Below are 18,173 nucleotides of genomic sequence, written 5' to 3' on the forward strand. Positions count from 1 at the left end.
CACTAAACAGTAATGACTTTATGGGCTTCTTTAATGACAAAATTCTGCTTAATAGAGACAAAATGAATCACCTTCTGATGTCAGATAGTACCAATTTACCCTCTCAGACAGAAACCTCAGAAACAGCTGTAAAACCATATATATATTTCAAATTATATTCTACCATTGACCTTCACCAGCTAACTTCAATGATTTCTTCATCTTAACCATCAGCGTGTCTTTTAGATCCAATCCTAACTAAATTGCTTAAAGAAGCTTAACCTTTACTTAGCACTTCTATACTCGACATGATTAATCTGTCCCTATTAACAGGATATGTACCATAGTCCTTTTAAAGTAGCTGTAATTACAACCAGTAGGCGATTTGAGGGGGGATGAGGGGGGGATGCCGTCCCCCTTGTTAGCAAAATTACCAAAAAGAATCCCCCTTGTTAACCTGCCATCACTCTCCATCCCCTAGTAGCAGAAAGTGTGTTACAAATCACAAGCGGCCGTGATCGACGGCGCACAGTGGAGTCAAGCCTTGCACGGCTGCTTTGCGTTCCGGCTGCCTGGTCGATTTTTGACGGAAGCCGCAACAAGCTGCACAGAGCAGATCGTGCCGGCAGGAAGTCAGAGACACAGGAACGACATAGAGCATCCGGTCAATTTTCAAAATAAAACACCCTGTGCAGACTCCTGATTGTATAAAAACGAAAAATGACCAGATCAACAAAATCTGAGCAAGTCAACAAAATCAGGCGGATAAAAGGCTCCGCTTCTGAAACGTTCCCGCTGGGTTCTCTTTATACATTCATAGTATGATGCTGTGTGGAGGGCGGAACAAAACCTGTAGCAGACGCGACGTCATAGAGCAGCTTCCGGTTGATTCCCAGCGCGTCTCTCATGTAGAGGAGCACAACAAGTTTGCTTGTTCTAAAACTAAAATGTTACTTTTTGTAAGTGTTTTTCGTGTGTCTGTTCAGAACATGGTGGCCTATGTTATGTTGGTAATTGTCATTTTTGTCCTGGTTTACAGTTTAACCATTAGTGAGGTAGCTGTTACATTTCCTGACACCAGCTGTTTTATCCCCTGTTGAAGCGCACTCTGCTGGACAAACTATGTCATTACACCAATTTTAAATTAGCCCAAGCATGTTTTTCTGCATTATAGTTTTTAAATATAAGGTTTTCATATTGGTGCATATTGGACAATATATACACCGATACTGATATATCTGTGATAGGCTAATATCGGCCGATAAAATCGGCCAACCGATGAATTGGTCAGGCTCTACTATTTTGCACAATGTTCATTGTGTGTCCTTCAAGGAATTTAGATGGTTAAAAAATTCCAAGGGGTCATGTAACTTAAAATGACCCTGCTTGTAGTGTATTGTGAGAAACATGAGAAAACCCTACCTGAATAAACTCAGTCCACTGCATTCAATTTAAAGGTGTATTTACTCATTACTTTAATACAGTTATAAAAAGACATTTGTAGTAGGGAGAGAAGGAAGATAAATGGATAAAATGGAATTGTAGAATCAGAAATGTCACAGTTATGGTTAAGGCGTCAACAATGTCCTTTGGGAGGTGTACATAGGTGTGTCGGGGCAGGGTGGTGCTCCTATTGAGCCATCCCCCCTGTTAAAAATTAACAAATCACCTACTGATTACAACGCTTCTTAAAAAGCTGACACTTGATCTAGAGGTTTTAGCCAACTATAGATGCATATCTAACCTTCCCTTTTTCTCAAAGATTCTTGAGAAAACAGTTGCCATCTGCTTATGACTTTCTGCATAACAATAGTTTACGTGAGAATTTACAATCAGGTTATAGAGTGCATCATAGCACAGAAACAGCATTGGTTAAAGTTGCAAATGATCTCTTAATCGCATGTGATGAGGGTCTTGTCTCTGTACTAGTCTTGTTAGACGTGAGCGCTCAGTAGTTAATGCAACAATATAGTCAATCAGTAGTCAGAAGTCAATCAGTAGTCAATGCAACAATATTACACAAGTACTCAGTAGTCAATGCAACAATATTACATGAGTACTCAGTAGTCAATTTGCAAAGGGTTTTCAGTTTGTTTATTATACGTTAATTTTTCAAAGCTCTGATCTTTTGAAATTTTGGGCATCTTCTTTTACATCACCTACCTATCTACAGATAGCTGCTGTCTTGCCATAACTGCCTCAAAGGTCCGTGCATGAAGTATAAATGAATCTCCATTGTTTACGTTGTAGAGTAAAACATCCCATTTTGGGGGTATTTCCTATTTCATTGTCGTAAGACGTGTAATGCAGCTTGTTCCTTTATCCAACTTGTACAATGAACATTGAAAAAGGAAGTCGAGTGTCGGAAACAGCCTTCAAAGTAAAAGTTGAGCGTTTTGAAGCGTGTTGGCCGGAGCTGTCAGTTTAAGGAGAGCGAAATGAAATAAATACAACCTAACAACAAATAGCCTAAATAATTTAGATAATTCATAACTGTTATACAGTGATATTTCTGCCACTTTCCCACAACTGAGAGAGATAATCACCGGGATTTTCAAAGTAAACACACCATGTTTGAGACGGAGACTGAGCCGTTGGACTGCAGTCATCATGAAGTAGGTCAAACTTTTTTGTTGTTGACCTTATCCACCAAACGTCTCCAACCAAACACTGTTTAAATGTGTTGACCTGCCAGGAACGTAGTAAGCTGTTAACTTCAGAACACAGCCAATGCTAACAGTGCTATTTTGTTTGCAGGTAAAGTTGCTAGCTGTTGTAGCTAAACAGCTGTTGTAACATTATGTTAACGTTACTCGTTTGTTATTATCAGCTGTTTTGCACGTCATTTTAATATTTGTCCATCTAAGTCTGTGTGAAATGCCTACAATTATGCTAGAAGTGAGTTAACTGGACCCTGCTCAGTCATATAAGTAAGGCTTAGGGGTGTTTTGATATTAATTTTGATGTATTAAAGTGTGGTGTAGTGCGGTCTGTGTTCACAAATGTATGTTACCAGCAGAAATATTCTGAATAATATAATTAATGTCATGTATCCCTATAATTAGTGAGTAAAAACTAAAGCTACAATTAATACACTGTTCATCTGTGGATGTACAGTTTGCATACAGTTTGGAGCTGTCCTTAAACTGACAGCTCCGGCCAACATGCTTCAAAACCCTCAACTTTTACTTTGAAGGCTGTTTCCGACACTCGACTTCCTTTTTCAATGTTCATTGTACAAGTTGGATAAAGGAACAAGCTGCATTACGCATCTTATGACAATGAAATAGGAAATACCCCCAAAATGGGATGTTTCATTATACAATGTAAACAATGGAGATTCATTTATACTTCATGCACGGACCCTCAAATAAACAAATGAAAAGTCAGAATTTAATGGAATTACCATTAAATTAGTGACTATGAAGTTAATTATGCTTAATTTGGTAAAAGTTTCGTGAAATTTTATAAAATGGTTGCGAAATGGTGCAACCACATTCATTTATAGTGTTAGTCATTGTGGGTCACATTCATGTTGGGATACGTAGGCCTGTTTGTGGAAGAGATAAAGGAGAAATCATGTATATTATAAATAAAGAGGTTAAAATTAAACATTACAAGCAATATTACTGTTTATGTGATCCTAAATTATATTAAGGTCCCATTTAGGGACGATTTGGATGTTTTTGTGTCACCACCGTCAGACAGCAAATCTGACGGTGCTGACATCTGATGGTGGTGACAAAAACACACTTGTTTTCTTTCTGTTTGCTTGCTGCCTCTGGCTTCTTTTTCTAATGCATACATTTATGTCATAATTTAAAATAGTCCTTTCTATACAAAAGAGATGGTGTTGACATGTCATGGTTGTGACAGCTGATTTTGCTGCTTTTTCCTAAATATCTGACGGTGTTGACAAAAACTAGAGACACATTCTGACCAACCACAAAATAAGAATAAATACTGTTAGAAATTCACTGCTTTTAGTTTTAAAGATGTTTTACATTCTCCTCTTTCATCTGGAGTATGTATTATACATTTTACATTTTTTCACAGTTTTTGGCAAATTGAAATACTATTCTCTTGTTTTGGGACAAGTGTTTTGGTGGGAACTGGGCTGACATATAATATAAAATTAAAAACAAACATATGTAAAAAAGTTACATTTGTGCAAAAGACCCACATATGATCAACCATGATTGTTTTAACAAGAAAATGTTATTCATTTTCAGCGGAATTAGCTGAGTCCCATAAGTCCCATAAGTCTCAACAATCAGTGAAAGATTAATTGATTGATTTGATTTACATGAGATGTGGATGGTGTGACTTGACTCAACTTGTTATGCTGAAACATAAAGTATCCTCAGTGGGTGCTCTCAGTTGCCACTTAGTGGGCACAGGACGTGATATGAAACTCCTTTATATGCAGAAAACACAAAAATTGAGAGCTGTGTCGACTGGGCAGTGTCCAGGAATGACGCTGCAGCTGCTGCAGACTTTGACGTACACAAAGGTGTGAGGGCCCATTCAGCACTGCTTGCATATGATTTAAGGACACATGAAGAAAATAATTTGTGGTCAAAACTCCATACAGAATTCAAGAAGATTGGGACTGAGATCAAGGCAAATTTTTGCTTTGTTGGTGCAGCATATAGTGTCCCAACACCTGCAAAAATTAAGGGATGTGGGTGTGTTTTTATTCTACTGACCTCCTATAGGTGGGATGACTTGATCCAGCAATTTCATACTGGTTCGCTTCCAAATCTTCTTGATAATTCCCCTCAGCTCCTCATTGGCTTGTTCAAAATTACCTGACCAATAGAAGAAGCATAATGATGAGACAAAAGAAATTAGTGAATTTAAAGAAAATTAATAGTCATTTTAATAGTCATTAATCATTGTACAACACCAGGGTTATAAAACAAAACTGAGTTTAGTCCCTTTATGCTATGTAACTAAAAAAAAGAAAAACTTTTATACAATGGAGTGTGGAAGATGCAGTCTCACAGCCTGAGGAAAGACGCTGCTCTGTAGTCTAGTGGTATGCCAATAGATACTTCTGAATCTTTTGCCTGATAGCAACAGGGTGAACAGACTGTGGCTGGGATGGGTGTTGTCTTTTAGTGTCCTTTGGGCTCTGTGTGAAAATTTTAGAAGCAGAGAGGGGGGACAGTTTCGCTGCGGCTCTGATGTCCCTCCAGAGGTAGTATCAGAGCTGCAGCAGAGACTAGCTGGCGTCTGCTTGAATGGAAAAGAGGGTGTGTTGGTCTGATGGTGTTCACAGTCTGACAACTAAACAGATCCTTCACTCATCAAATAAAAGAGAAATGACCCACAAAGCAACGTTACAGGACCAAACAACAGTAATGTGGTAACTAGTAGTGTCTTTGGCAACTTATGTGAGGAAAAAAATCCTGCAGTTATACGTGGAGAAGTGTCTGTCATCCTGTCTGTTCTACACTCTTCATCACATTTCTGCCTGAAAAACAACGTCTGTCCCCAGCAAAAAAACTTCTCTTCCAACCGAGAGTTCAGTGAACTTTCCCCCAGAAAACAGCATCCCTCCCCGCGAGTGAGAGAGTCAGACAGTGTCCTGTTTACTGATGCCGATTATGTAAGTTAGAGCAAAAAACATAACTTTGTCACTTCCAAGATGCATGGTGGGTCAGGATCTCAATTGTAACACATCCATATGATTATAAACAGTCGGCTGATACATGTTTAGATTATCAGGTGGGAAACATGTTGAAAAAACCACACAGATCTCAATGTCGTCATGTATACCGTCACACCTGTTTAGGATCCACAGCACCGGCGTGCTGTATGAATTGACACACTGGTGCGGTTTTACGCTGGAGCTGCTTGGTTTTGTTCGCTGTGGAGATAATGTTGAGTCTCTGTGTGAAAAGGGCTTCTGATGCCAGATGGATGGGTATACTAATGGTTAACCTACTACGGATGTTTTAATAACATTGTCATCATCTTTCATTCCAAAATGACATGGGGTGTGAGAGTTTTCTGTACACCAACATAAAGTATTATCTAACATGCAGTGGGGCTAGATTATGAACTCATCAGAGGAAAGCACTCACCAAGTTATGCATTGTTTACACAGGACATGCTCATTTTCATTATAAAATGACTTGCTAGTTCTATAATAGAGTGGGAATCAGATCAAGACAAATCTATATAATTTTAATTTACATTATGTTTATAATTTCAATAAAATAAATTGTTCATCAATATTATGTGTTTTCCAGCATTTTCTGTCAAAAGTATGTCTTAAAACTTGTCGTGTGACAACTGGATAATCAGGATGAAAGATTCCCTGGACATAATTTGTGACAACGTTTAAATGAAAAACTAAGCAAAAACTAGTTTTTGAACAATTTCTTTAAGTCACCACTGTATCTACTGAAATATCTGGGTTTTTGGGCACTCTGTTCCCTGTGTGTAACAGTTTAGGAATGAGAGTTCTTTAACACACTGTGGGGGATGCAAGCGGGAAGTGTAATGTTGCCTTTGAGGAGCCATTGGCTACAAGTTGAGCCATGTGTTTTTTTCTGTGCCTATATTTGCCTATATCTAGCATGTCTAGCATGTCTTGATATAGGCACTATATCTATATGTCTAGACACTATCGAATCAGTCAGGTTTTTTTTGTTGCCCATCTCATGCAACAGATGCACTATATCTGCAACCTGCTGTCAAATATATAATATCAGGCCCGCAAAATTATATTTTTCATAATTTTTTTTTTGTTGTTTCACACCAATTTTCTATACCTTCATATACAATGGAAATAAAAAAATACAATTCTATTTAAAAACAAAAATTTCCAGTTGACTTTTTTTGTTTGTTTGTTTCTAAGTAGGCTAGACACAGGAAATGCAGTGTGCTCAGTTAGCACTGCTGTTATTCATCAAAATACATCTAACGGGGGCGCTAGTGAGCACTACATGGATTTGACGCTTTCCTGAGAAGTGCCGCTACATTGTTACTGAAAATACCCTCATAAGCAACACTTGCAAAATGAATATCTAACTGTGAAGAGCTCTGCAAAAAATACTGCTAAGGGGAAAACCCACAGTGCATAGAAAGAGTCACCCCCTTGGATGTTTTCTCCTTTTATAAATGGAATCGTGGTCGATATAATTTTTTGACAAAAAGTAAAAACTCTTTAATGTCAAAGTGAAAACAGATTCCTACAAAGCCATGTCAATTAATTAAAAATATATAATGTAAAAAAAATAATTGCATAAGTATTTACCCCCTTTAAAGTGACTGACCTAATTCAACAGAGGTCCAGCCAACTGGTGCTGGAAGTCTCACAATTAGTGAAATGGAGATCACCTGAGTGCAGTGAATTTGTCTCAAGTGATTGTAGTATAAAGACACCTGTGTCTGAAGGTCCAGTCACTGGTTAATCAGTATTCCTGGCTACAATTACACCATGAAGACAAAAGAACACTCCAAGCAACTCTGTGAAAAGGTTACTGAAAAGTATAAGTCAGGGGATGGATACAGAAACATTTCCAAGCCACTGAACCACCCCTGGAGTTCAGTTAAATCCATCATTATGAAATAGAAGGAATATGGAACATGTGTAAATCTGCCTAGAGCAGGCCGTCCTCACAAACTGAGTGACCATGCAAGAAGAAGACTAGTGAGGGAGGCCACCAAGACACCTATGACTACTCTGAGCTACAGCAGCTGAGCTGGGAGAGACTCTGCATACAACAACTGTTGCTGGGTTCTTCACCAGTCAAAGCTTCATGGGATGGGATCCAATAGAGAATTTGTGGCAGGGTTGTTCACACCTAATTCCCATGCAACCCTACAAAGCTTGAGCAGTTTTGCAAAGAAGAATGGAGTAAAATTGCAGTGTCCAGATGTGCAAGCCTGATTGAGTAGAACTCTGTTTTCACTTTGTTGTGCTTTTACGCAACATTAATAGGGAGTTTTGGGTTAAATTTGGCTATCAATAATGATTAATGATTATCAGAGATAATCAGTAATTATTATTGATCTTATTATTTATCATAATCATTAATTATGATAAATAATAAGATCAAATTTACATTAGATCACCTCGGGGCACCATCCCTCGAAGAAGGGAAAAGATAGCCAATTCACCAAATCAGTCTCATAAAAAGGTATTAAACTGTCAGTTTGTAACTCTGATTAATAATTAACTTAATAACTACAACCAAAATTACCATAACAGCTGTAATGGTCGAAGGATTTTGGAGTCCTTGACAGAGTAGAGGTTGGCAACATTCACTCTTGTGCAATATTAAGTAGACAGCATGTAGGTTCAAAAGTCTTAACACAAAGGTGAAAACACACCATCTAACTTACATGTACTAAATTATATACAGGTGTGTGTGTGTGTGTGTGTGTGTGTGTGTGTGTGTGTGTGTGTCTGGAAGAACAAAAGCAAAATGGTGGCTAGGGTTCCACGTAAACACCACGCCAAATGGCATAGACAAAGGAAGACTACAAACTATATTGTTGATCAAAGGGGACTACAAGATCACCAACGAGGGTTGGACTATGGTGGTGCTCACACCGTGTGCTCACTGATATCACACATAGGTGTGATATGGTCTAGGCTGAAGGTGTATGGGTGTGTGATTTGATGCCAAGCCTGCTGGTGCTAACTGAGCAGGTCTGCTGGAATTGCAGCTGGCAGCTCTCAGCAGCTGTTCGGCCCAGAGGAATCCAGGGGAAGAGAACTGGGGGGCACCCCAGTGGAGGCAGAGCTGAAAAGAGCTCTGAAGAGCAAAGAGGGCAGGCAGCCCGGTGGGAGAAGACATGGAGAAGAGAGAGAACAAAGGAAGGAGCTGGAGTTTTGACTACCTGTTCAGTGGGGGTCTGTCACCCTGACCAATAGTAGCTCAAAGCTGGGTCTCTTGGCAGATTTTGCACCTAGGTGTGAAGACTGGGGAATTCTGGGGAACTGAGTTCAGTTCAGAGTCCTTTTTGAAATACACAATGAACGACTTCACCTGTGGATCCCAACAACTTCGACATTAAAGAGTTTTTTTTTGCGTGTAAATTTTTTGTCAAACAAGCCAAATTATATTGACCATGATTTCATCTATAAAAGCAATAAAAGGGGAAAACATCCAATTTCCTGTGATAAAGTGCCCTCTCTGATAGCCATAGGTGTCACGCGTGGATGATATCATAGAAGCGGGACATGGCAAGGTGGTCAATTCTCCGTGAGCTGGAAGCTGTGATACGAGTTTGTGTGGACTTTAGCCTCTTTGCTCTCTTCCTCTGGTACTGTGCATGACTGATTAAAGTGAGTAACCAAACATGCAAATTACTCATTGTTGTGTTAATGTAAGAGGGCCGGATGTAGCTTGAATGCTAAACATAAGTCATGCTTGTTATGCTAATAACTGTGGCTAATTAACCTGTTGCTAACCATGCCTATTGTATGCTTACCTGTTAGTTGTTAGTTACATGGTGTACATTTGCTCACTTAATTATATTGTGAACAAAGATGATACAATTTAACAGAAATGGTTGATTTGCAGAATATCTCAAAACTGTCTCAGATTGATACTGTTAATTTACCAGTTAAAGCTACTTCCGTTAGCAGGATTTGATTTCCTTATACTGTTTATAAATGTGAAACACTATCTGTAGTTTTTACCTATAATCTTTATTTAGCAATCATTATTATGGTTGACTGAAAACACAGAACACTGAATGTATGTTTATTTCTTTATTTTAGAACCACATATCTACCACAATTTACTACACATATGTACCTGCCATATGTTCACCTACCTGGACGTTATTAAAGAACCTCCGTACATGGATCAATGTACATCTGTTTCCCATGATTCTCTGACCGGAACATATTACATTTCTTTCACCTACTCAAAAGAACCCTATTAAGTAGTCCATACTTCGTTACACTTCCAGGCACATTAATTTACAGAGGTGGGTCAGTCAGGTATTTCATTCTGCTTTCAGGGAAAATCGAGGGATGTCGCGATTCTGATCCATAAATAAGTTCCCTTTGTGTGCTCAAATGTTATCTCTGATCCTAATGAGAGGTATGCATTTGTAACAGGACAGCTATATAATAACCCTGTGATTTCTGCTAATGTATGTAGTGCTAATTGGGACAATGACAGTTTTTTCCAATTAATGTTCTTCAAGCTGTCTGACATGTCCCCACATGTGGGAGAGACTGGGGGAGAGGGGGTACAGCAGCCACAGCAGGTATAACAACAGGTTTACAATGATACTAAATTCTGAGAACAGCTCCTTCTATTGCCGTAACAAACACAGGCCTGTGTAAGCAGGCATATGAACAACCATTGTAACACACATTGTAACCAACAATGTAACATAATTAATCAATTGATACATTAATAATTCATTAATAATTAATCAATTGGGGGCTTGTTGATGAGACCAGCTACAGATGAGAATAAAGGGCAGGGTGGTAATACATCGCTGGACTGGAATTCTGCTCCTAAAAAGACAAAGGTGTGTCAGGGCAGTTAGTTCAGACACATTGTTTGTATTACAACATGTTAGCACTGTGTTTATAAAGCTGAGCCTTATCATATCACTGTTCCCACTGTATAATAAAGTGTGAACACTGCACTGTGTTTTGAATGTTTTTTGTAAAGCCCCCTGTACATGCAAGATATGATAAGTAGGATCTTTAATTTTTAAGATCACAGACAGGATTTATTCATTATTTCACCCAGATGATGTCAGTACTCATAATACATAGATCACAGGGCCATCTACCCCCTTGGAAGAAATTAAGAAATAGTTGTGTATAATAAGAGTAACGTTTTTATATTATCACATAGCGGGAAAATGGACTACAGAGAATACATTTTCATCAGACAGTCACATGGTTTTCACAGGGCACACAGTATACACAGTACAAATAAGTGAGATTTTCATCCACTTTAGACTTACTTGTCACTGACACTCAGTCCAAAGCTTGACACAGCAGGATCTTCCAGCTCTGCAGTCCTGGTGGATTCTTCACAGGGTAGAAGCTGGAGCTGCTCCTTGTTCTTTTACAGCTTACTTAGCTCAGTTTTACCAATGCCATAGTAACAGTCACATCACACTAACTGTTACAGTTTGTGTTTTCATTAGTTACACTAAAGATATGTTTCGGTAAACAGCCAATGTTAGATGTTACTTACCGGTCTAAAGAAATGTTGTGAGTTCAGCTTTCTACTACCCACAGCTGTCTCCAGCGTTGGAAAGCCCAGGCAAAATGTACTCTTATTTTGCTTTTTTTTTATGTCACCTCTTTATACATGGCTCTGATGTGGATGTGGTTTCTCTCCGGGAGCTGTTGTTTGAGATGATGATAATAGTCGTTTTTCTGGAGCTTCTGCATCTTTATGTTTACTAAATAACTAACTGAGACTGTAAACTTCTATGCAGTAGTTCCTCCGGCCGGCTCGACTTCCTCATCCTCTCTTGCGGCACACTAGAGGCTGCAGTCACTAGCCCTTTTCACACAGAGTCGCCGCATTATCGCCGAAGCGGCGGTTCACCAATTCTCCGCCGTTGTTTGCTCACACAGAGCCAAGCAGCTCCGGCGTAAAGACGCACCAATGTGTAATTCACACAGAAAGTCAGCGCTGCAGATCCAAAAGAGGCATGACGGTACACGTCATGATGATGACGTCTGTGTTTTTTTCAGTGTGTTTCCCCTGGTGTCCTCCTGTTAATCTAAACATGTACCTGCTGACTGTTTATAATCATATGTTTTGATTGAGATCCTGACCCACCATGAGTCCTGGAAAGTGACAAAGTTACGTTTTTCGCTCCAAATTACATAATTACATAATCACCATCAGTAAACAGGACACTGTCTGACTCTTTCACTCGCGATGAGGGATGCTGTTTTCTGGGGAAAAGGTCACTGAAGTCTTGATTGGGAGGGATTGTTTTCACTGCGACAAACACTAGGTGAGTTTTTTTGCCGGGACAGATGCTGTTTTTCGGGCAGAAATGTTATGAAGAGTTGGTAGGACAGACAGGACAACAGACACTTATCCATGTATAACTGTGGTATTTTTTTCCTCATAAATTGCCAAAGACACTACCAGAACTATATTACTGTTGTTTGGTCCTGTAACGTTGCTTTGTGGGTCATTTCTCTTTTATTTGATGAGTGAAGGATCTGTTTACTGTGAACACCATCAGATCAACATGCACCCGCTCCGCGCCGCCGGCTTATCCATTCACACTGGTTCGGTTCGCCAATACTGCACCTCTGATACTACCTCCGAGGTGCATCAGAGGCGCAACGAAATTTCACCCCTCGCCACATCTGAGACTTTCAAACTGTGCTAGACATGGTCTGACCCAGTGCAAAATCCTGCATTGCACACTTCACTCAAGTCAGGCTCTCTAAAATGTTTAACGACGACCCCACACATAAAAGATGTCACCAAGCTCCAGGTACCCATATTCATATGTTTTCGTCATGCCCTTCGTTACTTACTTATTGGGTGCAGATATGTAATTAAATCTCAGTTTGTACGATGGCCCAATTTGAACCAACTACACTCAGCTATTATTTGATGCTTTGCCCCCCCACTCTGCTGCTTCCTAAATATAAAGTGGATTTTGTGGCATTTGTTACCTTATTGGCTAGACGTTTGATTTTGCTGAGGTGGAAGTCCCCTGTAATTTCCTCTCACTCCTCATGGACCAAGGACATTAGTTACTGTAAGCTTAATAAAATTAGGTGCACACTAAATAGTTCACTTGCCAAATTTATTACAACTTGGGGGCAGTTAGTATTTGCTGCTATTCCAGAGTAACCCTTTGATTGAATATCTTTATTTATATATATCGTGCTTTTGTGTGTACTTATGGTGGGTTTGGAATGTTATCTATTTATTTATTTTCCTTATGTTATGTAAATTTTACATTTGATCTTAACCAGTATTAAGTGACCCAACTAGTTTGTTTTTTTGTGTGTACTTTTGTTGTCCTTTTTTTTCTTTTGATGTTAACATGCTTTTCTTTTTTTTCAATGCCATATTTGACACAATATTGACACTTGAAATGTCACTTTTGATACGTGTGATGCCAAAAATTCAAGAAACAAATTTGAGGAAAAACAGTAACATTACACAAAGCTCATGCAGAGATCCTGCAATTAATCACTACTCTAGACCAAGTCTAATGTTCATTGTTGCTTATTTGCTAGCCAATTAGCTATTTTTCAGTTTAGAGATTACTTTTAATTTTGTTTTGAACCTATTTCTTTGAATCAATATAAAATAAATATAATTAGTTATTAGTGGCATAATAAAATAATAATTAAAGTGTTGAGGAAATAAATAACAACTATGGATGACAATAAAGTGAAGAAACATCCTTCTGATCGATGATTGGTGTTGACCAATACTGCTTCCAGTGATCACCCCCAAAAATCCTGATCACACGACTCATGTCATCCCAGCATGATTTGACAGTGTTCCAGAAAGCTTCTTGAGGCTTTCTCACTCAGTCTTCAAGTGCACCCATAAATGTTCAACGGGTTGAGGTCAGGTGACTGTGGGGGAAAGTCCATGACAGTCATGACTCCCTGGCCTTTTTTGGTCTTCAAATAGTTAGTGCAAAGCTTTGAAGTGTGTTTGTAAACCAGAGGGGGAAGCATGCCTCTGCAGAATGGAGTGGTTCTAGAGTGGGTTCTTCTTGGTCAGGGTGGCATCAATTCTGTGCAGGTATCCAACTCAAGAGGAGGCAAAACTTCCCCAGACTTGAATATTCCCACCACCATGTTTCACTCTGGGTTTGAAACACTGACATTGTTTCCATCCTGAAACATCGTTTAGAAACTGCCACTTTTCCTCTGAGAAAGTAGTACAAGACAGCATTCTATTGACAGTACTTTTGCTAATTGAAGTGTTGCATTCTTCTTTTAGCAGATTTTGTATATGTGATAAAGTTTATTTTGCATCTCACAAGAAACTAAGCTTGATTTATTGATCTTATGATGATGTGGTCACTTTTGGTCTGTCTAATCATGCTTTGGATACAACTTATCCCATTTCTGCAGATACAGTTTTTTGGGTACTGCATTGCCCCCTTATAAACCTTTAGTCTAGCTATGATTTGACATTGTGAAAGGCCTTGATGCTTAGAATAACAATTCCACTTCTGACATTTTTTTTCTTTTTCTGAAACCCAATACATTCTGCTTATTTCCAGGTTCATGTGACAATATCTGTTTTATTTTTATGTACAAGCATTACTGGACTATTAAAATACGTTTTTAAGCTCTTTTAAGTTGCTCACTTTTTGTCCTGGCAGGTTATCCATTGCTTGATTAAACTAATCTTATACATTTCCAACCCATATTCACTAGAAATGACTAACATAACTATATTATACACAGACATTTGTCATGGTTCAGTGTGTTTGTTTTCTGTTTCCTGTTTTACTGTGAAATTGTACCCTTGTGTGTCACGTCATGCTTGTCAGTTCCTCCTGTGTGTTTTCTGTTAATTCCCTCACCTGTCCGTGTTCCTCCTCACTCCACCTGTTCCTCGTCCCATCATTAGTGTGTCTGTATATAGCCTTTGTTCTCCCTCATGTCTTTGTCAGATCGTTTTCGTTTCCCTCCCTGTTATTCCGTGCTACTGCATTTCCCGTCCTTTGATGTTCCGTTCCTGTTGCCGTGTCCTCCCTACTTCGCCCGACCTAGTCTGTGTTAGCCTGTGTCCGTCTTCGTCCGTCATCCTTCGTCTTGGTTTGTCTTTCCCCGTGTTGCCTCCCAGCTTCGTCCCCAGGGTTTCCTCCAGTGTCTCCTCATGTCTCCAGTCTGGTATGTTTCTAGTTTTGGTTTCTGGTTTCTCTTTTGATTTGTACTTTGCTTTTGTTTGCACTTTGTTTTAGCCTTTAGCTGTTACTTTGTTTTTGTCTACTCATTCCTTTTTAGTTTTTCTGTACTTCCTCATTTTCTTGTAAATTCAGCTTGGTTTATTAAAAGCTCACCCTTTGTTTCCCCCAATACTGCCTCCTGTGTGTGCCTGTGTGTGTCTGCACTTGGGTCCTCATTTAAATATACTGTAAAACATAACAACATTATTGATAATACCAACCTTCTGTCTTTATTTTCAGCGCAGTTCTCACCAACGAGAACAGTGTAGCATTGAATGTGACTGTTCCATCACTGTTGAGAGGCATGTTCATGGAGACCAACCTCTGTAGAAACAAAACATCACACACACATATATAAGAGGTAATGTAGAAATGTTAATCATATGTGATTTTCAAGAAAATTACAATGTACTAAAACATACTTACTACTACATACTAATTGTATTTCTTTTTTCAGATCATTTTAACTTATTCGTTTTAATGAAGTACTCTATATACAGTACATCTTCCAGTAAATTACTTACTTTTTCAAGGATAGGTTCACCATTTTTTCAAATTAATTACATTTTTTGTTGTTTATTCAAAGCCTATTACCACATGACTGACATCACCACAACATTTATATCTAGTAGGTAACACCCACCCCAGCCACAGTCTGTTTACCCTGCTGCCATCTGGCAAAAGATACAGTATCCGCTGCCATACCACCAGACTACAGAGCAGCTTCATTCCCCAGACTGTGAGACTCCTAAATAATCATCAATATTTTCTAAATTTCCCTGATATTAGAAAAACTATGATATTGCTTTGGTTTGATTTCAAAGTACTCCAGTCTTGTCTTCTAATTCTATTATTTATTAATTAACTCTGCAGTGAAACTATTCTGTTTTACAGACACTGTGTCACTACTTTCTTATTGACAAGATCAGTGGTAACCCAAGGAACAGCAAATTTAACAATGACTCTAACTATTGTCTCATTTTAGGATGACCTGCTAATCAGGAGCTGTATTGCCCCTGATGGGCAGCCTCTGCCAGCACTGTATAATTCTTATGTGAATGGTTGAATGTGGCATGTGTTGTACAACTTTGAGTGGCCGGTAGACAAGAAAAACTACAGGCTTGCCAACCTTGAAGGAAGTCTTGCAGTGACATCTAATGTCCAAACAATTTTCAGCTCATGTACATGTGTGCTAACCACACATGCAGAGAGGTGCTGCTAGAAACTTTTTGGAAAAAGTCAGGCATTAGGTTTGGGTCATAACAATTTTCAAACCTGTCTATTTATGTGAACCAAAGATAGTTATGCCAAATTTTACCACTTGGTGTCACCCATAACTCAGCGGTGGAATGTAATCAGAGCCAGTGAGAATGTAGGGGTACCACAATGCATCAGGAGAACCGTGAGCATTGTATATTTATTTCATATTGTCAGAAGAGTTTAGATCCCAACACTCCTGCCATACACCATCTGCAAGTAAAAGGACATTTCACGTAGTCCTAACAATGATTAAAGGGGACATATTATGCAAAACTCACTTTTTCCTTGCTTTAGTATGTATATTTGCGTATCCGGAGTGCCTCCCCACCCCTTAAGCATGATTTTTCGACAACTAAGTCAATATTTTGTAAACTACTGGAGTCAGGGATCGGGTCTCTAAACGAGCCGTTTGGATTTCGACCGGATTGTGACGTCACAATCCGGTCTTTTGCATACTCCAGTCCTCGCGCTGGCTATCTCCTCCCACACTTGGCCAGCTACCTGGACGAGGATCCGCCATTTTTCTCGTTCTCGCTTAACTTGTACGCGACAGCCTGACCGCTACCATGTACAACCAGAAAGCCGAGCACTGCTGCTCTGTCGTCGGATGCACGGATCCTCCTGTTTCGCTACATGGCCTCCCTACCAAAGAGGATATCAGAGCGAAGCGGCCACATTTTATTTATCAGGGAAACGTCCCAGCTTCAGTGAGCAAAAGCGTTATGGTCTGTGCCAGTCACTTCACGCCGGACTGCTTCAGCAACCAGGTCAGGACTGGAAGCTGGACTGGCAACAAGATTGTCCCTTAAAAGATGGATCCATACCCACTGTCAATGATGGAACTGTAAGTATTTAAAAAACAGTGTAGTTTGTGTTACTTTGGCCGTTTAGCACATGAGCTAACGCTAACGCTAATGCTAACGCTAACGCTAACGGTCGATGTAAATATGAGGCTGAACTAACGCGAAGTTATCGACGTTGGGCTTACTGGCCGTAGTATTCACGATAATGTTAATGTTACCAAACGTTAATTTGTCATATCAGCACTCTTTTAAAACATGACAGTGAATTGAGAAAATGAATTAGGATAGAGATTTTATCGCTTCTAACCGGCCGGTGAACCACTGCTCGGCCGTGAACAAGCAGAGGAGACGGGGTGAAATGTCTCGGTTGTTAGCGGACGGTGAGCTGCTGTTCCTCCGTGAACACGCAGAGGAGACGGGGTGAAATGTCTCGGTTGTTCGCGGACGGTGAGCTACAATTCATTAGCATGTTGTGCTAAAGGACAGTGACCTGCACGTTACCTGCAGTAAAGCAATCACTACTTTGTTTTGGAGCCGGAGACAGGGGTTAGCTGCTACATGTCTGCTGTGCTACTATCAGTTATATGCAGGCATGGACACAGAAAAGTTGCTTCGCAAATGTGTATAGCTCGTTGCCATGGTCACGCGATGCCGTCCTCACGTCTTCCGCCCGGCAGGAAGAGGTGGGCGGCGCACGCAGTAGCTCATTAGCATAAAAGGGAAAGGCACTCAAACCAGCCGCTTAAAACAGGGCTGTGAAACTGGTGTGTAAACACCCCTGCTGTGCTCAATCCTTCGGTTTTTTCGACCAAAGCATGTTACTATCATTCCATTTAGACATCAAGGAACCATGTCAACAAGCAGAAATGAGCATAATATGTCACCTTTAAGTAATATATAAGAGCTCTGCTATTATGTGTGTTGTATTGATAGTCAAATGTGAATGATTGTTGTCATGATTACAATGGAGTTACAATGAAGTCAAACTTGATCAAATTAAGAAACAGTAAATAAATCAAATTGTAGCAGACAACAGACAACAACAAGGTCACCTTGGGTCAGTCTGTTTTCAAAAAGACTGATTCCTCCCCACTTAACAGCCACAAAACTATCATTAATTAACTTCCAAGGAAGGACACCTCAAACTGATTTAGATTTGAGGATTGGTGAGATTGCTAGGGCCAAAAGGACAAATGACACAGTTTGGGAATAATCAGACCTTAT

At 39.5% G+C, this 18,173-nt stretch overlaps 1 protein-coding gene across 1 annotated transcript in view; it reads right to left on the minus strand.

Moving 5' to 3' along the window:
* Positions 1–18,173, minus strand: part of LOC140997980 (dihydropyridine-sensitive L-type skeletal muscle calcium channel subunit alpha-1-like) — a 238,979-nt gene that overhangs the window by 35,112 nt on the left and 185,694 nt on the right. Inside the window, exons 37-38 of the mRNA XM_073468075.1 lie at positions 15,108–15,210; positions 4,689–4,790 (exon numbers count right to left, since the gene is read on the minus strand). Coding sequence (XP_073324176.1) covers positions 4,689–4,790; positions 15,108–15,210 — 205 coding nt within the window. The remainder of the gene's footprint in view (positions 1–4,688; positions 4,791–15,107; positions 15,211–18,173) is intronic.

Source organism: Pagrus major, chromosome 6 (genome assembly GCF_040436345.1).
Source record: "Pagrus major chromosome 6, Pma_NU_1.0".
In the NCBI taxonomy this organism is placed as follows: domain Eukaryota; kingdom Metazoa; phylum Chordata; class Actinopteri; order Spariformes; family Sparidae; genus Pagrus; species Pagrus major.